This window comes from Bacidia gigantensis (assembly GCF_019456465.1).
Source record: "Bacidia gigantensis strain McMullin 20006 chromosome Unknown contig_156, whole genome shotgun sequence".
In the NCBI taxonomy this organism is placed as follows: domain Eukaryota; kingdom Fungi; phylum Ascomycota; class Lecanoromycetes; order Lecanorales; family Ramalinaceae; genus Bacidia; species Bacidia gigantensis.
In genome coordinates this window covers 1,377,565-1,402,900 of record NW_025408594.1, presented here as the reverse complement: position 1 = coordinate 1,402,900, position 25,336 = coordinate 1,377,565, and the positions used below count along the sequence as shown (strand labels likewise).

The 25,336-nt window shown below is 49.5% G+C and overlaps 9 protein-coding genes across 9 annotated transcripts; 5 read left to right on the top strand and 4 right to left on the bottom strand.

Moving 5' to 3' along the window:
* Window positions 1–2,100: 2,100 nt before the first annotated feature.
* KY384_002718 (uncharacterized protein) lies at window positions 2,101–3,013 on the bottom strand (the record flags this gene model as incomplete). Its single annotated transcript, XM_044811240.1, has 4 exons — window positions 2,101–2,228; window positions 2,282–2,700; window positions 2,750–2,934; window positions 2,990–3,013. The coding sequence occupies 4 exons, from the start codon at window positions 3,011–3,013 to the stop codon at window positions 2,101–2,103; spliced, it is 756 nt and encodes a 251-aa protein (XP_044672123.1).
* Window positions 3,014–3,194: 181 nt separating this feature from the next.
* KY384_002717 (uncharacterized protein) lies at window positions 3,195–5,024 on the top strand (the record flags this gene model as incomplete). The annotated part of the gene is made up of 3 exons (XM_044811239.1): window positions 3,195–3,279; window positions 3,358–4,524; window positions 4,579–5,024. The coding sequence occupies 3 exons, from the start codon at window positions 3,195–3,197 to the stop codon at window positions 5,022–5,024; spliced, it is 1,698 nt and encodes a 565-aa protein (XP_044672122.1).
* Window positions 5,025–5,140: 116 nt separating this feature from the next.
* KY384_002716 (uncharacterized protein) lies at window positions 5,141–6,043 on the bottom strand (the record flags this gene model as incomplete). Its single annotated transcript, XM_044811238.1, has 1 exon — window positions 5,141–6,043. The coding sequence occupies one exon, from the start codon at window positions 6,041–6,043 to the stop codon at window positions 5,141–5,143; it is 903 nt and encodes a 300-aa protein (XP_044672121.1).
* An 843-nt stretch (window positions 6,044–6,886) lies between these two features.
* Window positions 6,887–9,553, top strand: KY384_002715 (uncharacterized protein; the record flags this gene model as incomplete). The annotated part of the gene is made up of 3 exons (XM_044811237.1): window positions 6,887–7,316; window positions 7,337–7,527; window positions 7,577–9,553. 3 exons carry the CDS (start codon window positions 6,887–6,889, stop codon window positions 9,551–9,553), a joined length of 2,598 nt encoding a protein of 865 aa, XP_044672120.1.
* Window positions 9,554–10,063: 510 nt separating this feature from the next.
* KY384_002714 (uncharacterized protein) lies at window positions 10,064–10,652 on the bottom strand (the record flags this gene model as incomplete). Its single annotated transcript, XM_044811236.1, has 2 exons — window positions 10,064–10,228; window positions 10,314–10,652. The coding sequence occupies 2 exons, from the start codon at window positions 10,650–10,652 to the stop codon at window positions 10,064–10,066; spliced, it is 504 nt and encodes a 167-aa protein (XP_044672119.1).
* A 414-nt stretch (window positions 10,653–11,066) lies between these two features.
* On the top strand, window positions 11,067–13,205 carry KY384_002713 (uncharacterized protein; the record flags this gene model as incomplete). The annotated part of the gene is made up of 1 exon (XM_044811235.1): window positions 11,067–13,205. One exon carries the CDS (start codon window positions 11,067–11,069, stop codon window positions 13,203–13,205), a length of 2,139 nt encoding a protein of 712 aa, XP_044672118.1.
* A 552-nt stretch (window positions 13,206–13,757) lies between these two features.
* Window positions 13,758–15,911, bottom strand: KY384_002712 (uncharacterized protein; the record flags this gene model as incomplete). Its single annotated transcript, XM_044811234.1, has 3 exons — window positions 13,758–13,877; window positions 13,930–15,399; window positions 15,450–15,911. 3 exons carry the CDS (start codon window positions 15,909–15,911, stop codon window positions 13,758–13,760), a joined length of 2,052 nt encoding a protein of 683 aa, XP_044672117.1.
* A 678-nt stretch (window positions 15,912–16,589) lies between these two features.
* KY384_002711 (uncharacterized protein) lies at window positions 16,590–21,457 on the top strand (the record flags this gene model as incomplete). The annotated part of the gene is made up of 4 exons (XM_044811233.1): window positions 16,590–17,847; window positions 17,895–20,521; window positions 20,575–21,091; window positions 21,120–21,457. 4 exons carry the CDS (start codon window positions 16,590–16,592, stop codon window positions 21,455–21,457), a joined length of 4,740 nt encoding a protein of 1,579 aa, XP_044672116.1.
* Window positions 21,458–22,613: 1,156 nt separating this feature from the next.
* On the top strand, window positions 22,614–24,734 carry KY384_002710 (uncharacterized protein; the record flags this gene model as incomplete). The annotated part of the gene is made up of 5 exons (XM_044811232.1): window positions 22,614–22,656; window positions 22,807–22,929; window positions 22,991–23,102; window positions 23,180–23,384; window positions 23,640–24,734. 5 exons carry the CDS (start codon window positions 22,614–22,616, stop codon window positions 24,732–24,734), a joined length of 1,578 nt encoding a protein of 525 aa, XP_044672115.1.
* Between the last annotated feature and the right edge of the window lie 602 nt (window positions 24,735–25,336).

Sequence of the window (25,336 nt, the reverse complement as noted above, 5' to 3'; positions counted from 1 at the left end):
TTGCCACAACTGTCTTGATGATGATCGGCGATATCCTACCGCTCAGTAATGGCTTGCAAGGGACACGGAATGAAAGTCCGGAGAGAGATCACCCCACCAAGTTGAATTTGACTGGATAATCGGCGAGTATACCATGGTTGTCTGGTCCCGATTGGAGAGCGTAAGAATCGTTGGCTTGGAGGATTCGCGGGAAATCGACCATATTCGGTAGACAACGCCAGCTAGACCGTGGGCATTTCATATCGGGCTCCACTTTCGATCACTTGATCACACACCGTTGTCGGCGTGGTCGATCCGGAACCAGCAACGAAGCGTATCCTCCAGTCAATTATTGAGGATGTGTCAACAGAATGTCCCATTTGTCAGTGTCGGCAGAAAAAATTCCTCAAGTGACGTGTAGTCCAAGAGATAGCTCCATGTAGGTGAGGTCTATGTGATCTAGGGGTCATCGAGATGCAGGAAACGTCAATTGAGTGGTGGCGAAGCCCTGGATCGCGATAAGTGAAAGCTCCCTCACTGGACACCGTATGATCCGCCATTTCCTAGCTCAGTTCGTCGTCGTACTTCGAGCCATGATGAACCTTCGGTGGGTCAAAATCTCTCAGTCATGTGCCCTTTGACAATGTTGACAACACGCTAGAGCGCTGTATCAACCGTGCACCTGATTTGACTTGCAGATACGAGGACTTGATCAACATTCGATCGGCAATGATTGGTGATGAGAGTGGATTTCAACTCCGTCAATATCAAATGAAGAACCGGCCGGTCTTCCGATTGGTACTTGTCGTTTTCATGGTGGTAGCAATTCATTCCAAGCGATCAAAGAGCAAGATCAATCACCAATATCTCGAGACATAAATAGGGCGCTTGAAACCCCTTGAAGACACAAGTTACTCCATCCTCAGAATAACTGTTAATCGAAACTCTCTCAACCAAACAACGCACGCAGCATAGGTCCTCAGAAACGATATCAGTGTCAAAGATCTGAGTCGCAAGGAAGTCCGTTGGTCTCCATCTTTCTTTTAGGAAGATTTTAACATGATAACCTCACAGAGAAACAAACAACAAAGCATATATCCGCTCCCGTGTTTGACAAGCCTAAACCTAAGGTTCGCTGGAGTCACCTTCCGCAAATCGCAAGAGTCAGCAAGCTGATTGTAAAACAGAACCATAAGACAAGATGTGCTTTTACGACCAATACCGATTCGCGTGCGGCGACTACAAGTGGGGCCACTTCAGGCAACACTGCACGCAGGAGTACCGGATGGGTGAAACCTGTGGCATAAAGCTTGTCATGACAACTTCAAACCTCGGCCAGAAGTGCCGCATCTGCGACAAGATTGACACCAAGCAACGCCGTCGTGCCGCAGAAGAGGGGCGCATTAACCGCTGGAGGAAAGAAGGCGGAAAATTCAGAGCTTCAATTGAGAAATCGGAGGATATGATTCATCAGCTCGAGCATGAGCTCTTGGATTTGACCAATGAACGCAGGGCGAAGCTCAGACAGACTAGATAGAAGATCCAGCTGAGTTACCGGTCCGAGTGGTCGTCGAGCCAATGATAGTCAGGGAATTAATGAACGATTGTTATGACGGCTGAACTGGGTTAGTACCTCCATAGCTGAGTACAGACTGTCATTATTGCAGCCACTATTCCTAGAAGAATTGATATGTCCTCATTTGCCGGAGCTTATACACTTCCTTGCAGCTGAGACAGGATTAGCCGCCCTGGAATGTGACCATCCGGAGGCCCGTGAGGTCTGAGCTCGACAAGGCTGAACAGAGGCACATGTACAGCGTTGTCGCCTTGCAGCACTACCGGGCAGTCCTACGCATGCACACGCGCTGACTTGTACACGTCCTGGTGTGTAGATATATCGAACGAGGGGCCGCAATTGATGGAGTGAGGTCGACGCGGATTGACAGACGTCAGAACATCCTGGAGAAACTAAGGACCGGAGCTAACGATATTTAGCCTGAAACACCCGCTAGCGTGCCTCTAAGTTCATGAAACGCCTTGCTTGATATTCGTGGAACGCAAGAGCTAGCTAGCTCAGCATGAATACCTTATGGTACAAACATTCATTCTACCACCGGCCGATTATCCGTCGTCTGCTTCCTCCTGCTTTCCAATTCCGTGCTCTTTCAGCAAAGCATCAATCTCGTCTGCCGCCCATAAATGGTGATACACCTTGCCTGATTTTGTCTTCCCAACTGTCGCAAATTCAACTATATGCAATTAGCGTTGGATGGAGAGCTTCTCCGTCTGCGTTGTGACCTACTTTTCTCACTGCTCAATTTTGTTGAGTCCATTGTCTTGCTGAGTACTTTGACTGCGAGCTCGCAAGCCTCTTTCAAGTTGCACTCATCCTTGTAATCTTGCTTTAAAAGCGTCTGGGCACTTGCATTGTTGGCTCCCACGCTTGTGGCCTTCCAACCACCGTAATTCCCACTTGGGTTGCTTTGATACAGTTGAAATTGATGCAGGGGGTCCCAGCCGGCGTAGACGAAGGATACACCGAATGGCCGGAGACCTCCATGCTGCGTGTAGCCTTGTTTGAGGTCACACAGCCTTCTGACGAGCTGCTCACACGGTATGTCTTCGTTGTATGTCAGGAGATATCGTTGCGCCGCTTGCCGGGCGTAATTGATGAGGATGTTCGCATCAGAGGTCATGCCAGCGACGGCACAGATCATATTACTTAACGGGCATTTAGCAGCGACCACAGTAGTCCGGTGAAATATCGTACTCATTCAGTATGTACAGCTTTTCAGCTGAAGTATCTTGCTCTAAGAGCTTGCTTGTGACTTTCCGCTCGGCTGCCAACACTATGCCATCCGTCGCAAGTATCCCGATGGCTGTCCCGGCATTGTTGATAGCTTCGAGGGCATATTCTACTTGATAAAGTCGTCCTTCCGGCGAGAAGATTGTTGTCTAGATGCACATTCAGCGGCTACTTCATGATGAATTTTCAAGGTGTCTTGTTTACCCTTGAATCATAGCGGCTTGACATCTTCAGGCTTAGATAGCTGAATAAAACTTTGTACGCCTCGAAATATGCAGCGATTCATTGCAAGAGCTCCAGGCAAATTGTTTCACGCGTATGCCAAGACATTGGCTTCTTTTGACCTAGCACAGTCTCAAGCCTCAGCACCTCATGAAGCAACCATCAATGATTTTTCAACTTGTCAATTATGCTTAAGTCTACATATAAGCCAGCCTTTGCGCAACAAGCTCTGCCTTTGCCTGATGGCTGGACGGAGCATAAAGCTCCAACAGGTGAGCTCTCACCCACAACCTGATGCGAATTTCAGCTCACCCTTCGAATCAGTTGTCGTACTGATCGGTTGCGATTAGGCCACGCATTCTACTTCAATCCTTCTACTAGGGAGTCGACTTATGTCCGCCCTCAGGCGCAAGTGATCTCGGATGCTAAAACCGCTACAAATGCCCAGCCTGAAATAGATGCTTTCACCGGAAGCGACAAAACAGCTTGGCAGCAAAGCAATAGCAATAGCGATGGCCAGGCCAAAAGTAATCACTTCCAGAGGTCTGGACATAGTAATAATATGCAAAACCACGGGCAGCGATCGCAAGGCCGAGACAGACCCAAAACCAGCCATATCATACCTGGTTGTGAACCATGGTTGCTCGTGAAGACAAAGATCGGGCGCCGTTTCGTACACAACACTATCGAGAATGAGAGCTTTTGGAAGTTTCCTCCGGATGTGCTGAAGGGTGTCGTTGAGCATGACCGTCAAGAACGAGAAAAGCGACAGAAAATTGAACATGAAGCCTCAACTGAAGATGACCCTGCCGAATTCGCTGTTCCAGAAAGCGACTCCACCTCTGTACCCGGGGCTTCAGCTATGGTCCTGCAGTCCGGACCAGCGGGTAAAGATAATGCCGAAAACGAATTGGCTTCTGATGAAGAGTATGAGGAAGTAGAAGTCACAGATGACGAACAGGAAACTGCGAAGCAAAACTTGAATCACGACCACGAAGAGCCGGAAAGAGCTCTCGAGTTCGACGAGGATGATATAGCTTACCAATTAGCCGCGATGGGGAATGAGTATGGTCTCGAGCCTGGCGAGTACGGGGACCACGATGGTAGTGGTTTGGAGGAGGGTGCTGAAGGGCTTCCATTGACTGAAGAAGACTCAAACGCCCTCTTCACAGATATGCTCGATGATCATCGGATCAACCCTTTCACTACCTGGGATGCGCTCATCGAAGCTGGCCAAATCATTGAGGATGATCGCTACACTGTTCTACCGAGCATGCGATCTCGGAAAGAAGTTTGGGGTAAATGGAGTAAGCATCGAATGCAACTGATCAAAGAGCAACGTGAAAAAGAAGAAACTAAAGACCCCAAAATCCCGTACTTCGCCTTTCTGGAGGCACGTGCCACCCCAAAGCTATATTGGCCAGAATTTCGGAGGAAGTATCAGAAAGAGCCCGTCATGAGAAATAGCAAGCTGTCAGACAAGGATCGGGAAAAGTGGTATCGTGAATATGTCAATCGTAAGGCCGTCCATGGACGATTTTGATGTTGTTGCTAAGTCTTGTTTTCGAAAGGTCTGAAGCTGCCAGAAAATAATCTGAAGTCTGACTTCGTGCAACTGCTCAAGTCGCAACCAATACATGTTCTCAACATGTCGACAAGAATCGAAAATCTCCCCACAGCGCTGCTGACCGATATTCGATTTGTCTCACTTCGAGCGTCAGTCCGAGATCCTTTGATGAAGGCTCATATTTCCTCTTTACCACCAGTACCCGATTCAGCTGAAGCTTCACCTGAACAAGTTGTAGCAGCAGCAAAGGAGAAATCGAATCGTGAGCGAAGAGAGCTCGCACTGGCAGAGCGCCAAAAGCGCGCACAAGAAGAGAAAAGAAAGCAGGTGGGGGCTTTGCATTATGGACGGGGTATTTTAAGGGAGGAGGAGCAACAGCTCGAGCGAGCCATGAGAGTCGGCAAGCAAGGTTTGTTAGGCCATAAGCAGGCCCAAGAGCTTGAGAAGTGAAAGTCATATCATAGAATTTGACCATCTCAATGATATACCTGAAGGCAGATGTCAGTCCTTGGGACGCCAACTCGCTTAAAACGCTTTCAAGTGAAACACAACGTCCAAGAGAACCATCACCTCCCAAACCCCCATCCATCAAAGTCCTCCTCACTGCTTTCCTCCTCGGCTTCTTCTCCACCAATACCAACCCTTTCCGACATCTCTTCCTTCTTCTCCTTCTTAATCTCACTACCCCTCCTCCGCCTCAATTCCTCCCTCTTCTCCCTCAACCTTCTGACCCTCTCCTCTAACCCCTCCATCTCATCAAACTCGTCCTCCAATGCCCTCGCTGCATCTTCTTTCTCTGCCTCGATCTCCGCCTCTCGTCTCTCTTTACCCGTCGTCCTCTCCTCCTCTTTCTGCTGTGCAGCCAATTCGGCGGCTGATATAGGTGCTGCGGTGATTGTTGCGTCTGTCGTCAAGGCGGAGGGTGCGTTAGGAGCGAGCATTGATGGTGGCGGGGTCGCGACCTCGCGTTCGAAGGCGGCCCATTCTGCTTCATCTACTGGATCCTGTAGTTGGGCGGGAGGTATTTCTGTGGTTGGAGGGTTTTGGGGCAGAGGCTTTGCAGGCAGTGACTGTTCATTTGTGGTTGGATGTGTGTTTTGACTTTTCGCTTCGACTTGGTCGGCAAATAAGCCTCTTGAAAGGCGAACTACTGGTCTTGTTCGTTTTCGAGTGTCCTCGTCGTCCTCGTCGATTGCTTTCCGTTTCTTCGTTGTGGTAAGGCTCGTGATATGTGCTTGATTTGTAGAGTCAGGCCTTTGAGGAGGGAAGTTTTGGCTGACGCGTAGCCTTTCAGCTCGCATGACATGCTGAGTAGACTTCAGGTGCTTGTTCCACACATCGCTATCAGACTTAATAGGAATATGACAGACGTTGCACTCAAGAGTGCCGGTCGCCGAGTAGGAAGCATTGGGATGGTCTATCCGGCGCGACGCACGCTCACTACGGAGTAAGGACCTCACGTCTGTCATCTCTATGGTACATTTAATAGCTGAGACCTCAAAAAAGCGCAGAATTTACAGTAGAGAGGTGACCGCTGAGGGGAAGCAAAGAATACAGGTAGGTCTGCATAACCTGGTCTTGGCAAAGCAGTTACAAGCTCGACAGATGTGCAATTTCAGGCTCTATTAAGAGATTTTCGCAGAGAGTAACGTGTGATTGTCTATTTCGAAGACTTATCACATTGGATTTGTCCTTCAAAAAACTGTTTCTAGATGTTTGCAGATGAATCCAGAATGATATTGGTACTATCATAGCCAAGCCCTCCAGCCAAATTAAATTGGCGCTAGTGACAGACCACCGCTTCTGAACTCTTTCCACTGCGCAAGACCATTGCTCAATCGCGCCCACTTGCACCAGATGTTTCCCTTTCAACCACAGCTAGGCGACCAACTCATGTATACGTGATCAATCCAGGACCAGATTTTACTCAGATTCACTGCGACGCACTCCCAGCGCCTACCCGATCATCAAGACATTTCCTGCGCCATCTTGGAAATACAACCCAAAGAGGGACGATTGCTCAATTTAGCCCAGCAATGATAGAGAGCTTGAGCTCCGGGGTTGCACAGACTTGATAAGGCTTTTGGGACGTTTGCCGTTTGCGCATTTCTGTGAGGGGCGTGGACCATCTGGCCTTGAGTTTTACTTAGAATCATCTACGACCTTCGAGTAGATCATAATATATGATCTACTTAATCTTGCCTCTTCCTCTTTTGTTGTAGACTCTCTAAAGTATCTATAGCATGGCAGGTGAGTATGCCAAACACCCTGATGCCATGAATGCCTTCAGTTTCATGAGCATCTCTTCGATAATGCTGACCAAGTTCATAGATTCCACACGACGCTCGGGCCGAGCTACGAAAGGCCAGCATCGCGGATTTGATGAAGCAAAGCCTTCTGTCCCGAAAAAATCTGGTGGCAGGGGCAAGAAGAAGCATGAGCCAGAACCAGAGGAAGAAGAAGAGGACGCCATTATACGATGTGTATGCGGCGCTACCACTGAAGACGAAGACGACGAGCGTACAATGATATGCTGTGAAAATTGCGAAGCATGGCAGCACAATGAGTGCATGGAAGTCTCTAGCAAGGATGACGAGCTTCCAGACCAATACTATTGCGAGCAATGCCGACCTCAAGATCACAAGTCTCTTCTAGCAAAAATCGAACGAGGCGAGAAGCCATGGGAAGAGCGTGCAAGAGCACGAGAGATAGAAGAAGAGGAGCGGCTGGCCCGGAAGAAGGGTAAAAGGGGAAGCGGCCAGGCCGGCCAAGCATGGCCAAAAAGGAAGAGCTCAAGACCAATGGCGCAGTAGATCACGAAGACAGTATTATGACTGAAGCCGACGTACCAGCTCCTATCCAGGATGCTGATCCTCCGTCACCGCACCTAACGAATAATAAACGAAAGCTTCCGAATGAGGCAACTTTGAACTCTCGGAGTCCAAGTCAATCGGTAAGTCATCCCAAACCCATCATCTTACAGGAATGCTAAACAGATACAGGAGCCTGCCAACAAGATACGCAAAGCTTCAAGTCCTCCAAAAGAGACTAAACCCGTTGCTCCTGCGCCGGAGCGACGAAAGTCAAGTAATCGAGCGGAATCAAAGCGTGAGTCTATAGCAGGCGAATATCAAGCAAACCTTGTCGAAAGAATAGACGAATTGAAAAGCGCCGAGCGACAGCGCGTTGCAAACGCTCTGCAAAAGCTTTTCGATGGGTCAGTGAAACAGGCTCAGAAAGACAAAACTTTCAGTCTTGCCAAAGGCCAAAGTGAGCGCGAATACGCGCTCAAACTAGCGCTAAGTGTTGAATATGCTATGTTCCTAAATCTTTTTGGGACTGCTATCAAGCCTAGCGACGCTTATGCCGACAAATTCCGGGCATTGAATCACAACGTCAAGGCAAACCCGACATTACGGGATCAAATCCTCCGAGGAGAGCTCTCACCCAATGATCTGTCGAAATTGTCGCGGGAAGATATGGCTAGTAAAGAGTTGCAGGAGAAGAAAGCGGAGATGGTGAAGGAAGCTGAAAAGCAACATATGCTTATTCAAGAAGAAGGCCCAAGGATTCGAAGGACCCATAAGGGCGAGGAACTAGTCGATAATGATACCCATATGGCTGATGCATCAGACACAGCCTTCAGTGCGCCCATCAGGAAGCGCCCTTCTGATATAGATACAAATGTGAAAAACCCAAGTCCAGAGCCGCCAACTGCTGTGAGCCCAGAGCCAGTGGAACTTCCTGAGCACGTTGGTGAGCCAGAAGTTGAAGCCAAACCGCCCTTGAAAATCGACACCCAGGAACAACCTCAACCAGCTGCTGCCGATCTAAAATCATCGGCAACATTTAACATTCAAGACGTTTGGTCAGGCGTCAAAGGTCCAGATCCTGAACAACGTGCACGACGCTCTTCCAAACCATCCGAGTCTGTGGCGCCGCCGACGAAGCAGCAACCTGATGCTGAAATTGATCGTCTTCTAAAAGATGAGGAGCCAGAGGATGAAGAACCTTACTCGCCGGTGGACTACAGCACAGATCCCAACGCACCAATATGGCTAGGCAGAATGGGGATGCCTAACATTGCAACATTCTCAGGAAGAGGCAATCACGCGGCTGGGGCGAACCTCAGTAGTTCAATCCCGTGGTCTCAATTGTTACCACCTACCATGACCATCGAAGGTCGTATACACACTGCGAAAGCGGACGAATACTTGTGCGGCTTGCGATTCAGTAATTCCGCCGAATTGACGGTAGTCTCTGTGACCTCCAATGACGCCGCAGAAGATCAAGCTCAATTCGAAAAGCTTTTCAAATATTTCACCGAGCGCCAGAGGTACGGAGTAATCTCCAAAAATCCAGTGTCGAATGTAAAGGACACTTATGTTGTTCCTTTGGAGGCCGGCACAGAAAAGAAACCCGAGTTCCTCGAGTTGTTGGATGACTGCAAAATCGAGTTCCCATCCTCTGAGCGCATGCTACTTCTCAGTTTCGTCATCAGGATGAACAACTCGCCATCAGCAGCACAGCAAACGCCCCGTGCTCCGGAAGTCACCACCCTTCAAAGCCCCGTCACCGCCACAGGGCATCCACCTGGGCCGATTGGCGGACACCCAGGGGTTCAACACACCCCTCCAGTCAACTTACCATACCAACCACCTCCACCTCCATACTCGACTGTGGCAGGCAGTCCGTCCCAGGGTCAAGGCGCCTATGTACCACCACAACAGTCTCCATCCTATGATCCTCGGGGCATGGAAGCAGCTCGGATGGCCCTTGGTGAGCTTGTGGCTGCGCCTGCCATCGCCGAACTGCTCCAAGAGGCACCGAATGCCGGTCTATTCGAGCTGGGGATCGTGAGGCAACTGCTGGAGAGTGTTCCTGCCAGCCGCACCAATTTCCCTATGCTTCAAGGAATGTTGATGCAAAAGTTGCAGGAGCAGCAACAGCAGGCGCAGCAGCAAGGAACAGTCGTTTAGAACATAAGGAGTGGGGGAATACGGCTTCATGACAAAAGGCGCACTATATGGTGAACAATGCACGGGACTAAGTATCTGGGATTTGTAATTGGTCACAGGAAGGATTTCGGAGACTCTGTCTGGTTTGTCGTCAGAGTCAGGAGATGAAGATACTGCCTTTGGTTCTTGGGGGTTGCATTCGTGATGCATGATTGGGATAATTTTTGCGGAGGAGCAATTCTACATTGTTGTATCTTCACTGTTTATGGGCATTTCAAGGCTTAAGGAATTGTGCACACTATCATGATCCTTTACATTGTTTCTTACGCCTCCCGGGTGCTCCACACTCGAGGTATCATTGTCGTTCTCATTGTCACATGGTAAGCTCAGGTATTAAGAATAGGTCAAAATCAGACATTGCTTCGAGATAGTGCTATCCTCAACATGGCACGCACGCAATGCAATCCGAAGAATCATGTGCTCAATTTGAAGGCTGCTATTCTCACCTCTGAACGCCTGCCATCTTCGCGATCAGGAAACGGATTTCCCTTTCGAGGGGCTGCCACCTCCACTACTTCTTGCTCTCTCCCCGCTCCCCAAGCTCCCACTAGACGCCTCCGCCCCGCCTTCTTGCTCATCTCTCGGCGCACTGACATCTGGGTTTGCGGGGCTCACATTGAGCGGGTTCTGCGAATCCTAATACGCGAAGTCACAGTCAGCATGGCTTCCCAAAAGGCTTCCCTCCTTCAAGCATTCAGTTGATAATAAAATGTCAAAGCACCTGTCTCGCGTCACTGTCGCTTACGTTGCCACCCTCATTCCGATACTCAGCTTGCGGATCGGTGACGTCCGGGTCGAATGCTGTATCACCTGCTCCTGTGTTGCGTCCGGAGGCTGCGTCATCGGTGCCGGATTTGCTGTATTCTGAGGATTCGGTATTTATGCTATCTTTGTCTTGAGAGTCTTTACGAGGATAGGTGAAAGGGTGAGAACGGGAAAAGGGACGGGTTTGGACAGGTAGAAGAGCGAAATGTCTAGATAGACTTGAGGCTGGCAGCTTTGAGCGGAAATGAAAGCGGTAGCTTCGTGATGCTTGTGCCCGTGGGCTTAAGAAGGACATGTTTGGTAATGTGATATTACTGGCAGATTTGTGGAGGCCCTACGCTGCGTAGATTGAGGCAACGGTTCAAGGACACACCTGAACTGCAACAAAAAGACACGTCTAGCCGTTAGATCACACAATACGCTTACAATTGATCTTGCGCATAAACCGTTGTCGTGACCTCAGACCCTTGAGAGACGTCATTTGAGGATTCCCTCCCCTTGTTTGTGCAGAAGAAGTACACTTGGACACCGTAGTGCTTGACGTTGCTCCGCAACCCAATTAAACAAACAATCCAGCCAATCGTAATGCTAGCGCATCAATAAGGGCGATATTGGATATAGAAACGTCATGTATAGACCCAAAGTATGACAAAGACATGTTCAATGCTCGGCTCGCCTTGAGAGACGATTAACCTAGCGATACTGTCACATGCCTTCGCCTTCCAACCGTCGAAACCACGATCCTGCGCGCCCACCAAGAACGCGAACACGGCAGACCACCGAGAGGGAGTACAGGAAGGAGAGGGGCACACCGGAGAAATCTCATTCGCGTACTCCTAAGGGAAGAACCCAAAGTCCTGAAAGAACGCCAAAGAAGGAAAGAACTTCACAACAGAGGTCTGGAAGCCCAGAACGACGCAGAAGGCGGAGAAGTCACGATGGAAGATCGAGACGAGAGGTGGTGTCGGAGAAGCATGAAAGCTACGAGTCAACGAACAGTGGATCGGCTCTACTCTCGGCGGATGCACTAGCTCAATTGAACAACTTGAATGAGAAACACGATGGTAACAAGGTGAAGAACATACCCAAGATAGACAAGGCACACTCAGAAAGGCGCACCACAAAACAAAAAATTGCCACTGGGCGAGTTGAGAAAGAGAAAGCGAAGCGACGAAAAAAATCTCACGGACATGAAGACCGGAGACGGATCAGCGGTCCGCTCGCTGAAGAGGGAGGAGTCCACAGGAGACCGAGAGGAGGCTATGTCAGTGCAGACGAGAGACAAGGAAAGAAACGATTTGGCAAAAAGTTCTGGATAGTTGTAGCCGTTATTGTACTTCTGTTGGTCATATTCATACCTGTCGGGATTGTTGTCAGCAAAAAGAGCAGCTCTGGAGGTAATGCTACAGGTTCAAGCAACGATAGCGGAGACCCAAGTAACGACAATCTCAAGAATGTCAACGAAAATGACATACCAGTCGAAGCTAAAAATACGATTCTCGACCCTTTTATCTGGTATGATACTTCAGATTTCAACGTCACATACACGAAGGAGACCGTTGGAGACCTACACGTCATGGGGTTAAACTCTGAATGGGACGATTCGACCCAGGCGAATGATAATGTACCATCTTTAGACAAGAAATGGGATTATGGAAAGATGCCAATCAGAGGCATCAACGTTGGAGGCTGGCTCGCAATCGAGCCATTCATTACACCTAGCCTCTTCAACTCATACAAATCAAACCAAGCTGTCTTGGACGAATGGACTCTGACAAAACAACTCGGACCTCAGAGCGCAGCCCAGACACTAGAAAAGCATTACGCCAAGTTCATCACACAACAAGATTTCAAAGACATCCAGACAGCAGGCTTCGACCACGTCCGTATTCCCTACTCTTACTGGGCAATAACCACCTATCCAGGCGACCCCTACGTGCCCAAAATCTCGTGGCGTTACCTCCTCCGCGGCATCGAATATGCACGTCAATGCGGCCTCCGCGTGAATCTGGATTTCCACGGCCTTCCCGGGAGTCAAAACGGCTGGAACCACAGCGGCAAACAAGGTAGCATCGGATGGCTGAACGGTACCGATGGGTCCCTGAACGCTCAGCGCTCCCTTGACATCCATACCCAACTCTCCACCTTCTTCGCGCAGCCGCGCTACAAAAACATTATCACTATCTACGGGCTCGCGAACGAGCCCAAGATGACCGAACTCTCCCCCTCCACCGTGAATGACTGGACCACCAAAGCCGCCGCGATAGTGCGGAAATCAGGGATGACCGATGCCCTCATAGCCTTTGGCGACGGCTTCCTCGGTCTCGACAAATGGCAAGGCCAGCTGCAAGGTATCCAGGGCCTCGTTCTCGACGCTCACGAATACGTCATCTTCGACGCCCACCAGATCAGTCTCTCCCACGTCGACAAAATCAACTATGCCTGTAAAGGCTGGACGGGTCAGATGAGCACCTCTCTCGACACTTCCACAGGATTCGGCCCCACACTCTGCGGCGAGTGGAGTCAGGCTGATACGGACTGTGCACCGTATCTGAACAATGTGGGCGCGGGGACGAGATGGGAGGGAACGTTGCAGGGGACGGAGAAGAGCGCGGCGGTGCTAAAGCCGAGTTGTCCCGGGGGTCAGGGCTGTAGTTGTGCGAAAGCAAACGCGAAGCCGGAGGATTATGAGGATGGGTATAAGGATTGGTTGTTGATGAATGCGGAGGGGCAGATGAGTAGTTTTGAGAAGGGGTGGGGGTGGTTTTATTGGACTTGGAGGACAGAAGGGGCGACGCAGTGGGATTATAGGGCTAGTGAGTTTCTCTTTGATTCACCTATCTTTTAGGTGCTCAACAAGAAATTGTGTGCTAACTTGTGATGTTGTAGGCATGGCAGCAGGAATACTGCCGAAGAAGACTTCGGATCGAAAATTCAATTGCTCAAGCGGTGTCCCTAGTTTCGACGGCTTGAGCGAGAACTATTGACATGTTAATATTCCTGGGCTTGGTAAATAATCATCGTTGGACATAGCGCATTCATATAGCACGGCGTCTTTGGCACTGTCAAGCTGAAAGGTTTTGAATTGGAGATTGAAAGCGTTCAGGAGTACAATTCATTACTTCGCCTAAATTTACCTTCCATCTTAGCATGTCTACCATTCCAAGATCCCCACTTCATACATGCTGACATATGTACACATGCTCGCTATGCGGATGCTGATGCTGATGCTGATGCTAATGCTGAGCTATGCCGTGAAGGAGTGACGCAGAAGGGTATATTCGCCAATCAATGCGCACGCGAGAGGGACAAAACTAACGAGGCATGCTTTCCTAAAAGATGCAGACGTAAGATATGAAGAGTGGTTCCTCGAAACACGAGCGACGATGATGCATCATAATCAAAAGCCATCTATCTCAACGGCTTTGAGCGGGCGAACAAGTTTGGCGAGGAAGCGGTCGAGGTCCTTGAAGTTGTCGGAAGTCAGAGCGAATTTGCGGTGCTTTCGATCAGCGATATGCTGTATTTAGAGTTAGTAGAGTTCACATAGACAAAGCGAGTTTCAGCGTTACCTCGTCAAAGTCATTATACTTCTCTTTACAATTTTCACAGTAGCCGGGTTTCATATCCTTCTTGGGCTTTTCGGCGGGCTCCACGGATTTCTTGGCCTTAAGCTGTACATCTTGAGCCAGCCAAACATCTTCTTCCTCTGGCGGAGTGGTTTCCTCGAAGATCTCCGCAAGTGGTTCAGAGGGTTTCACTCGATTCAGACGAGCCCGCGATATTTGAACTTCAGCGCGACCAGTAGCACAATAGTCAATACCAGGCTGCCTTTGGTGAATTGTACTAAGGGCTGGCCCGGCGTTCTTTTCAAGTACCTTCCGTTTCAGACCATGGACCTCTTTGTTGGTTCCAGTCTTCACAAAAGGAGCTGCGGCGGTGGAAGACATTACCTGTGATCGTATTGCCGATGTGATGTTAGAAGGCTGAAGGCCTGATGCAGCGGGTTCCGCAGCAGACATCTGAGAACAAGGATTTCGTTCCTTGCTTTGCTGCTCTTTGAAAGGACTCTTGATTTGAGGAGGCAACCTCGGAGGCGGCGGCGCTAGCGGAGGCACTACTTGCCTCTCTAGTCGACTAGACGTAACTGAAGCTGAGTTTCGTATCTCCCGAAGAGGTGGACCACATGAATCGTCTCCTTGCACAGTCAACCGGTCGTCCTCTTCATCGTCTTCGTCCTCGTAAATGAGCTGCGGTGTTGGAGCGCGAGATTGCTGCCGAGAATGCGATTTAGATCTTTGTCGTTGCGCACGGCGCTCTTGTCTGGCCATATCGATCTCTTCTTTACCTACTTCTTCAACGAATGGACATTTTCCATAGCTGACAGCCCGGAACTGGGGCCATTCACCACTGTCGTGTCGGCTTGTAGGTTTGGGCCATTCTTTTACCAAGATGGGTCTAGTCCTCTCATCGATATCACGTACGTAGAGATAAGGGCCCTTGAACGGAACAATCTCGTGTATTCTGGATGTAGTGTCATGATCTGATGGTCCGTGCAGTCGCTCCTGACGAAGCATACGGTTTAGATCAGCGTCTCCATCTACTCTCGCCATAGTATTGTTGCTCTTGCGCTGTACTTGTTGCGCGGTATATTGCTGAACCTCATCGGGCACCTCATATATTGTGTTCATGATCCGTTGAAGTTTTTCTAGATGCCATATCTTCATCTTCAAGTTCTGTGCTCTCGAAAGGACGTCTACATGGCTTGCGAGAGGCCGCTTCTGCTCTGTGTCCCCCAGATTGCCAGAGTTGACACTTCTGGGTCCAGCTTCAAAGTTGAATTTACTTTTTGTCTGTTTGGCACTGTTCTGAAAATGATTGAGTCTATCGAGTACAGAGGGGTTGATGGTTCGAGGTTCTAGTGGGTTAGAAGAATTTTGTGGCTGTAAGATTTCAGAATTAATCTTTCCGTCTAGCGAAGTAGGCAGAGATCGAGTGGTTATAACGTGGGTGACCTCTTTAGAGAAGAACTTCTCCTCCCTCTGCACTCAGGTCAGCAAGGTAGGCAATCCTACAGTACCAGGCAACATACAGAACCAAGATTGCGAACAGTCTTAGAATACTTTAAGCGAACATCTTCCGGCACGCTTTCGAAGTAGAACACAAATTGTGGAAAGGCTTTCTTGTAATGATGCTGCCATCTTCTAACACCCTCCAGGCTTTCTTGTGGAGGCTTTGACGTTCTTTGTATTCTTTCGCTTGTCCCAGCATCCTTAGCCGCGAGCAATCGCTTCTCGAATGCTGTATGCTGCTTAATTACAGGTTGCTTGGCTGAGTGACTGTCCTCTCTCATGTAAACAGCTTTTGTTGGAGACCCTCGGAGCTTCGCCTGTGTGAGATCCAAGGCTTGTCTCTTTGCTTTTGGCTGAAGGTCCTGGGCAAACTTCTCCTGAGCCTCTATATGGTCTCGTGGGCGCTTGAACGAAATGACCTGTCTTGCCGGTGAATTTGCAGCATTTGGGACCTCGCCAAGTGGAATTCGCCGAGCAGTCATGATCTCAAACTTGTGCGGAGCTGGAGAAATAGCTAATGTTGCCATAAGTAATCATATAGGTCTTGCACGCCGAGTGCGTCGAGGGCGGGGCAGTCTGTTTGCGGCGCCAAACGCGACCGTGACGACGCAAGTCAAAGACGAATAGAGCGCAGTAAGGATATCATGATGATAAGACCGACTCGCAAAGCCTCAGCACAGCTACAATGGCCCTCAAATGAGCGTGATACCGGTCAATTGTGCCGTTTGTTTGTGATGTTATTGGGGGAACCCGCAGAGGGAAGCTACCAATGTTGATGGCAACCGCCCTAGTTTCAAAGCTAATTTTAATGCAGCTTTGTGCGCCCTAATACAAGGCACAAGAATGCACCGCCACAGATTCATAATTCTGTGCGAAACTTCAAGTTTCGCGGGTAATGATATCAACATACGGATAGCAAGCTACTTTTCTCGAGCTGCAAAGACAGTGACTTGTCGCTACGGGCGACAGTTTGCTGTCGCCGCACTTCTGTGCATATGTAAACGAGGATGTGAGCCTGAGCATAGACTCCCAGACAGTGAGCTCTGGTCCTCGGGGTAACCAACATCTCCCTTCTTCCTTGAATCTTGGGGCATCAGAATCCTTGCGAAGCCTAGCCAGCGACTGAAGTTGTCAAAGTGTGGTCGAAGCCAGCCGAGAGGATGTCGAGTCCTTCCTCAAGAAGCCGATCGCCCGGTGCATCTCGTTCGCCACATGAACGCATTCGATTTGAATCCTCTTCTGCTAGTCAGCAATTACGGGGATCTGCATCTCAACGACCTTCATGTGCATCTACTGTTGATGATTTGCAAAACAATGACTCTTCAGCTTCACAAGAACCAGATCCTACCTTAGGACCATTGAGCCCACAAACCGAAGATCGAGTTTTCCCAGTCAGATCTGTGGTCTCGGTGGACCCCAACTCAACTCCTACCGCCAAATATGATCCAACGGCAAGAGAAGAGTACCCAGGAATGAGTGCACCTTCAAGTGCAGGGCCCGACCAACATTTTATGCCAAGAGCTTTTTCCAAAAGCCGCACTGCATCTATGAGCTCAACGCCAGATGCGGTGTCAATTAGATCATCCTCGTTACCGAGGCGCGACGTTAAATCACGGCCCGACCTTAGCAATACGACTCAGAGCAGGCGATCCTCGAATAGGGAAGCCTCAGAGTCTCTGCCGGATGGGCTCAGACACATGCTTACACCTACTGCCGAGGAAGCAAATGATCCTTACAACAATCTGGCAGCTAGTAGAGACAAAGAGAGTACAGCTGGCTCTCTTAAAAGTACTGGTGATGAAGTTGGCGGGCTTATAACTGCACGGTTTCAGCATGTTGTGACAGAAGAAGGGCATGCTGTAATCACTGGCCGAGGTGGTGAAACGATGCAGAGATGCGAAGATGAACCAATCCATATACCAGGAGCAATACAGGGATTTGGACTGTTGATTGCCCTACAAGAAGAAGATGATGGCAAGCTAATAGTGAGAATTGTCAGTGAGAACTCTAAACGTATCATTGGCTTCACTCCAAAGCAACTGTTCGAATTGGAAAATTTCTGCGACATCCTGTCGGAGGAGCAAGCCGATAATCTACTAGATCACATTGATTTTATAAGAGAGGAAGATATGGATCCTGCGACAAATGGCCCGGAAGTATTTACCCTTGCTATACGTGCTCCATCGAGAAAGAACCACAAGCTTTGGTGTGCTATACACTTAAATGGGGTGAATAAGGATCTGATTATATGCGAGTTTGAGCTAGAAGACGATCCATTATATCCCCTTACGCCAGTAGGTCAAGAGACACCAACCCCGCCAGAGGATACTCTCAGCAGCAATCCATCGCCTGCTGAATTAGCCGAAAGTACAATAAACGCGAGCAGACCATTAAGAGTCCTACGCAGTGCCCGTAAACGTAAGGGGAAGCTGCAGCGATGGAAGTTTTCAATATCATGTCTCAAGTTCAAGAACAGCTCTCCACTGCGCCATCACTCGAGGTTTTCTTGAAAGTTTTGGTGGGTGTCATAAAAGAATTGACGGGATTTCATCGGGTCATGGTCTACCAGTTTGATTCTTCTTGGAATGGCAGAGTTGTCACTGAACTCGTTGATCAAAGAGCAACCAAAGATCTTTACAAAGGTCTCAACTTTCCGGCATCCGACATTCCAAAGCAAGCTCGAGATTTATATAAAATCAACAAAGTCCGCTTGCTCTATGACAGAGATCAACAGACCGCTCGCCTAGTGTGTCGAACGATCGAGGACCTTGAGACCCCTCTGGATCTCACGTATTCTTATCTTAGGGCTATGTCACCCATTCATATCAAGTACTTAGCCAACATGGCGGTACGTAGTTCGATGTCTGTTTCGATCAACGCCTTCGGCGAACTCTGGGGCTTGATTTCATGCCACTCTTATGGCTCGAAGGGAACTCGTGTAAGTTTTCCCATACGCAAGATGTGCCGACTAGTCGGTGATTCTGCATCTCAAAACATCGAACGCCTTTCGTACGCCTCTAGATTACAAGCTCGCAAGCTCATCAACACTATGCCAACTCAGAGCAACCCTTCTGGTTACATTATTGCTTCTTCTGATGACCTCCTCAACCTCTTCGATGCTGATTGCGGCCTGTTGTCCATCCGTGATGAAACCAAGATACTTGGAAAGCTTGAACATACACAGGAAGCTTTGGCAATGCTTGAGTATCTACGGCTGAGAAAGGTTAATTCCGTTACCAGCTCAACCGACATTAGGTTCGACTTTCCCGACCTTAGATACCCGCCAGGCTTCTCCTTCATTGCAGGCATACTGCTTGTGCCCCTTTCCGCTGGTGGCAATGACTTTATAGTCTTTTTTCGGAAGGGTCAACTTCGAGAGGTGAAGTGGGCAGGCAACCCGTACGAAAAATTTGTGAAAGAAGGCACAGAAGGCTATCTTGAACCTCGTAAAAGCTTCAGGACATGGTCTGAAACAGTCGTTGGTAAATGCAAAGATTGGAGAGAGGAAGAAATTGAGACTGCGGCCGTCCTATGTCTAGTGTATGGAAAATTTATCGAGGTCTGGAGGCAAAAGGAGGCCGCTTTACAGAACAGTAACCTTACACGCCTTCTACTGGCTAATTCCGCACACGAAGTCCGGACGCCTTTAAATGCAATCATAAATTACCTGGAGATTGCAATGGAGGGTGCCCTTGATCAGGACACTCGCGAAAATCTATCTCGGTCGTATTCCGCTTCCAAATCTCTAATATATGTCATCAATGACCTTCTAGACCTCACGCAGACGGAAGAGGGAAACGAGCTTATCAAGGACGAGATATTTGATTTCCCTGCTACGGTAAGAGAAGCGGCTGAGTCCTTCACTGGTGACGCCAAGCGCAAAGGAATAGATTATGAGGTCTTTGAGAATGCTCATGTGCCGCGACATGTCGTGGGAGACCAAAGGCGAGTCAGGCAAGCATTATCGAATGTCATTGCTAATGCGGTACAATATACAACGAAAGGATCCATTAGGGTCGAAATGTGGCTCGTTAACAAGGCGGATAACCGCGTGGAGGTGGATGTCGTAGTTCAGGATACCGGGTGCGGTATGTCGACCTCAAGACTCGACTCCCTATTTCGAGAACTTGAGCAAGTTCAAACGGAAGACGATGAGGGATTGCAAGAGAAATTAGCCCCAAGTACTAAGACGCTCGAGAATAAGGAGGCTCCTAAGCGGACTCTGGGGCTAGGATTGGCCGTAGTGGCCAGGATTGTACGAAATATGAACGGGCAATTGAGGCTCAAGTCAGAAGAGGGTGTCGGGTCGCGCTTTACCATCCAACTCGGCTTCGACTTACCAGTTGAGGAGGAGAAGAGTAGGGCCTTAAAAGATACTCAAGATCAAGGAATAGGGCCGCCTGCCGATCAGCCAACGACACCACCAGTTGAAATTGGTGAGGTCATGCTTGTGAACAAAAGCGCCCAAAAGTCAACTCACGAGAGACCTACTGAGATGGTCCACCGAAATAGCGTAGACAGCGTACGAAGCACCCACAGCACAACAAGTGTATCGAGCGTAAAGAGTGACGTCGATCGACTTATCGAAGCCATTCAAGAACCCGCCATGGCACCAAGCTCAGGCAATGAACTTGACAATGCTCATCCCACAATGAGTCAAAATTCGGGGTCTCCTTCACGCCACCGGCGACCAGGTGCGAGTCTCACAATCAAACAAGCGCAAGCGCCGCCGGAAGCTCCAGGTACGCTCCCTGTTGCAGACTCCAAAACACCCATCAAGCCCATTCGAATGCCTGGGGAAAGCAGCACTGGAGCACCAACTTCAGAGCACCCGCCACAAAGTCGCAACAAGCGTGCCGCTTCCCGTTTACTGTTTGATTTGCCAGACCAGCAAGAACAAGGGGCAAAAATATTAGATGCCTCGAAATTGCAGATACTTGTTGCCGAAGATGATCCCATCAACAGCAAGATCATCAAGAAAAGGCTAGAAAAGTTGGGTCATACCGTGCATCTTACCATCAATGGAGAAGAATGTTCTAGCTCTTTTGGCGAACAGCGAGCATTCTTCGATATTGTTCTGATGGACATGCAGGTCAATATGGACAAAAACCCAGCATTTTAGAAGACAAGCTGACATTCTACTAGATGCCAATTGTAGACGGTATGACATCTACAAAGATGATTCGCTCATTCGAGAAAACACAACCTTACAGCCTCCTCTCTGCACGTGCTGCTATGAATGGCCGAACCCCAATATTCACCGTCTCGGCTTCGTTGGTAGAGAAGGAACGACAGACGTACATGGATGCCGGTTTCGATGGGTGGATATTGAAGCCGATCGATTTCAAGCGCCTCAGCGACTTGCTCGACGGCATTGTAGACAGCCAAAAGCGACACAGTTGCCTATACCAAGCCGGCCAGTGGGAGAAAGGTGGCTGGTTCTGCGGCAAGCAACGAGATGTGTTCGCTGCCAATACAGCGCCATCACCAAATGCGCCGGTTGTGAGCTCGAAGACAGCGGGGTCTGCCCCTGTCCAGCCTGAAGAGAGTGCATCAGATCTCGAGCGAGAGAGGCTGGGCGGCCTGCAGGACGAAGCGGTAGGTGCCAAATCTCAACCGAGTAATGCTGGGACGTCTGGAGAGGTCCAGCAATGTTTAGAAGGTGAAGGCACGACTTGAACACACGACAGCCATTGCGAACGATACCCACATGAGCCGTATACTTTATCGACGATATGATGAGAAGCGGATTAGCGTCATGAACTTACACCCTCGGACTGGGTCCGATCTTCTACCTCTCACATTCTCACCTTTCTGCTTCTTCATTTTCCCTCTTTTTGAGACCCACTTTTGTAAGAAGGAATGTCGCACTAGCATGGCGTTTAGCGACGGACGGCGTTCTCCCGACATGGCACAGAGGATTGGGACAGTGCGAAGGGAGAACAGTCTCTCGCATCCCGATGAGGTTGCAACGGAATATGGCTCGGGTGTTGGAGAAGGGTCCCTCATGTACATAAGTAAGCGGTAGAGGGGCCTAACCGGTTGACGCGACGATCTACGAGTAATGAAGTACTGAAACACTCCATGAGAATATGCATTGTTGCAGCAGAAGAGAACCCTGAATGGCAAGGTGTTCTCCTTATAAATATGAAGATGTAACGATAGCTGCATGAAGGGACTAGGTATTGTATGAATGTATACCTTAGTAAATAGAATCTTTCAGGGTTCCCCCACTAAGGATTTAGCGCTGTCCGGTACACGTGCAAAAGCCACATGGCAACAAGGAAGATAGGGGATCGCCCAAATGATTGAATGACGGCTAATCAATTCTGAATCAGAACTTGGCCTGTTGTTGCCATGCGCTGGGTCGTACATATTATTAAATGTAGGGAGCGGCATGACCTGCATGGCTCGCACGGCTCGTCTCTGGCCAGTGGCCTCAGCTAATACATTTTGGCGACCGTCCCCCCTAGTTCTATGTATCCCTTCTTGTACCTTCTTACCCCTTCTTCCCACTCTTTTTCAGCCTTCTTGCCAGTCTCCCTTCGGCTTGCCGCCAAGACCATCACCACCTTGTCCAATGATCGGGCTCTTCAGGTCAGCACCAGGTCAAAGACGTCAAGCAGGGATACCGATGTAGCATGGCGTAGAATTATCCTTTGCCTCGTGCGTTCCATTGCAGATTGCCTTGGGTGATGGTGCGTAGAATGACGATTCAATTTTTAATTGACCTTATTCCATCTTTGATGCTCACTGCTGTCTGGGTCACTCGTTGACTTCCACGCCAATGACGTTCGGGACAAGCGCAACGGTCTTTAGCTACGAGCGATGGCGGTGTGTTATTTTCATTATCCTGCTATTATTATTATGATTGTAGCCCGTCCCTCCTCAATTAGCTTTCACCGGTCTTCACTACCACCAACGGCCCAGGCAAGATTGACTCTGATCCGTTTCCTCACTCTATCTCTATCTCTGCGACATCTCTATTTCACTACTACCTCCCTTCTCCCATACCAATCGATGCCTGTGCGTCCCATGTAATGATGTATACGGGAGCAGCGTTAGCACCCGTGCACTATCTTGGATGACGGTCGATCACTGCGAGCAAACATCAGAGTCACCCCACCTCCTCCCCTTTAATCCATGAGGCTCGCGACCACCGCTGCCGCCTCTTGAAGCCTCCAATGGGCAACAGCAATGGCAAGCCCGTGGTCTTCACCGACGAAGGTACGTCCAACATCCTCCTCTGCTTCCGCTCCGCTCTCCTGCAAGCCCTACAACCCGCATGACTCACCGCCTCCGCCAACAACCTGGCTATTCTGCTTCCCCAAACCCCTTGCAGCTGCCATGAAAACTGATGATGATATCCTGCAACAGTCAACCTCAATCATTTCCGACTACTACGAGTGGTGGGAAAGGGCGCCTTCGGCAAGGTGCGCATCGTCGAGAGGAAAGATACTGGCTTGACCTTTGCCCTAAAGTACATACGCAAAGATGAAGGTACGCCAAAGTGATCCTTGGTGGCGAATATACCTATCGAGCTTGCTGATGGTTGGGGTAGTCGTCCGATCAGAAAGTGTCCGGAATATCATTCGAGAACGAAGAATGCTCGAGCACCTCAATCATGCCTTTCTCTGTAATCTACGTTACAGCTTTCAAGATATCGAGTACCTGTACGCTCAATCCTCCGACCCCCTCTAGTTCTGAATCTTGGTATAAGTCGATAATCTGACGCGTGATTGAATGACAGGTACATTGTTGTGGACTTAATGAATGGCGGCGATTTACGATTTCATATCTCACGAAAGACCTTTACGGAAGACGCGGTGCGCTTCTGGATGGCGGAGCTGGGCTGCGCATTACGATACATACATTCGCAAGGGGTTGTGCATAGGGATCTAAAGCCAGATAATGTCCTGTTAGATGGGGATGGTCACGTCCACCTAGCAGATTTTGTAAGCCTTTTCGCAACATGGAAAGAGAAGCAATGACTAACGAGAACAGAATGTTGCATCTGAATACAAGCCCGATAAACCTCTGCATAGCAAGTCTGGGACCCTAGCCTACTTGGCTCCTGAAGTCTACGGAGGTGGGGGGTATTTGACGGAGGTAGACTGGTGGTCCTTAGGCGTCACCTTCTACGAATGTATCTACAACAAGGCAGGGCAAATTCACCATTTCACCTTCATCCAATTGCTAACATTCAACAGCGTCCCTTCACTTCACACGGCCATGAGAAGCTTGAGAAGGAAATCATCAGGGCCTCTCCGAATTACCCTGTCACTCAGCCTCCGGTTTCTATGCCCTGCCTCCACGCCATTACATCACTGCTTGAGAAAGACAAGCGAAAACGGATAGGCGCCACTGGTTTCGATACATACACCGACCATGCCTTCTTCCGACGACTAGATTTTGACCAGCTTCAAAATAAGCAGATACCTCCCGTATTCGTACCATCTAGTGAGAAGACCAATTTCGATGCTACATATGACCTAGAAGAGCTGCTACTAGAAGAGGCACCTTTAGAAGCCCGAGCCAGAAGACAGAAACCAAGGGTCCAATTGAAAGAAGATGCTTCCGAGAAAGAAATTCGTATCGAGGAACTCCACCGTATGATCGAAACGCTATTCGAACCATTCGACTACACTACAGTGAAGTGCGCCTTCTCCCTCTCTAAGTTTCCTTCGACAATGCAACTAACAATTGTCCACAGAGACTACAAAGGCTTCACCGACGCATCCCTAACCGGCAACTCCGCACTCGACATACTCGACAAACGCACCACGAGCGAATCCGCCGACGCCATCTCTCCTGTGCCCCTCAACAGGCCCCAATCCAACGACTCGAACACCAATTCCCCACCTCTCACCACAACCTCCGGCGTCCATCAGAACCCCCCATCCGCACACTCCGAGTTCTATCCTGCGCACGAACATCAAATCGGCTCGCCACCCCCCATGCCCAACACCGTCGGCCAAGCCGTCACGGCGCCGACTTCTGACCCGTCATCGTCCACCTATCCCACAAGCGGTGGCCGGGGCGGCAGAGGAGGCGGATCTCGCTCGGCGAGCAAGTCCGGCGGAGTACAAGTCGTACTCGACGAGACGGGGAGCTGGTCGCAGCTCGCGAACAAGAATAATGAGGATGTGGGGGATAGTGCGAGTGGGAATTCTGGGAAGGGAGGGAAGAGCAGTGGGATGCTGGGATTTTTGAGGGGGAAGAAGGGAAGGGATAGGAGTCCGAAGCCGATGGAGAAGGGGGTGCTGGGGAAAGAGGGCGCTCGTCAGGTTATTGGAGGGCGCTGAACCAGATGGAGGGTAGCTTTAGGTGAGGAGTAAGACTGAGGAGCGAGTGACAGGTAGCTGGGAATTGCTATGAGCTTACTAGCTCGGCTACTTGCGTGTACTACATCTATGAGAAGGAGGGGAAGAAAGAGGTTGGAATAGCAAGGACCTCGAAGATTTGCGATCGCTCATCGTCATGATCATCAGTGTACGAAGACGAACTGTTTCGACCATCGGCGTCAACGGAAGAAATCTCCCCAAAGCTGGCTGAAGAGCTAGAGGTAGCAAGCATACGACGAGTCAGGATTTTTGTGTCATTGTGGATAATCATTAGCTGTTTGAAGAGTTGAGGTGGGGAGGGGAGGGAAAGGGCATTATGGCATTATGGATACACTTGAATTGAATCGAATCATATTATTGAAACAAAGCAAAGCAAATGACTGAAAACTATCGTTACTTCAGTTGATGTGTCGCTACGTCGCATGAGACCGGATCGTGTGTAGAGACCTTAGGGGATAGGCACAGTTTCCAGCATCGCGTCGCACAGCAACCCCATCCCTCATCGCACTCTCCACCCATATCTCTCACTGAAATTGTACAAAGGTCCTCATCCGACACATCAG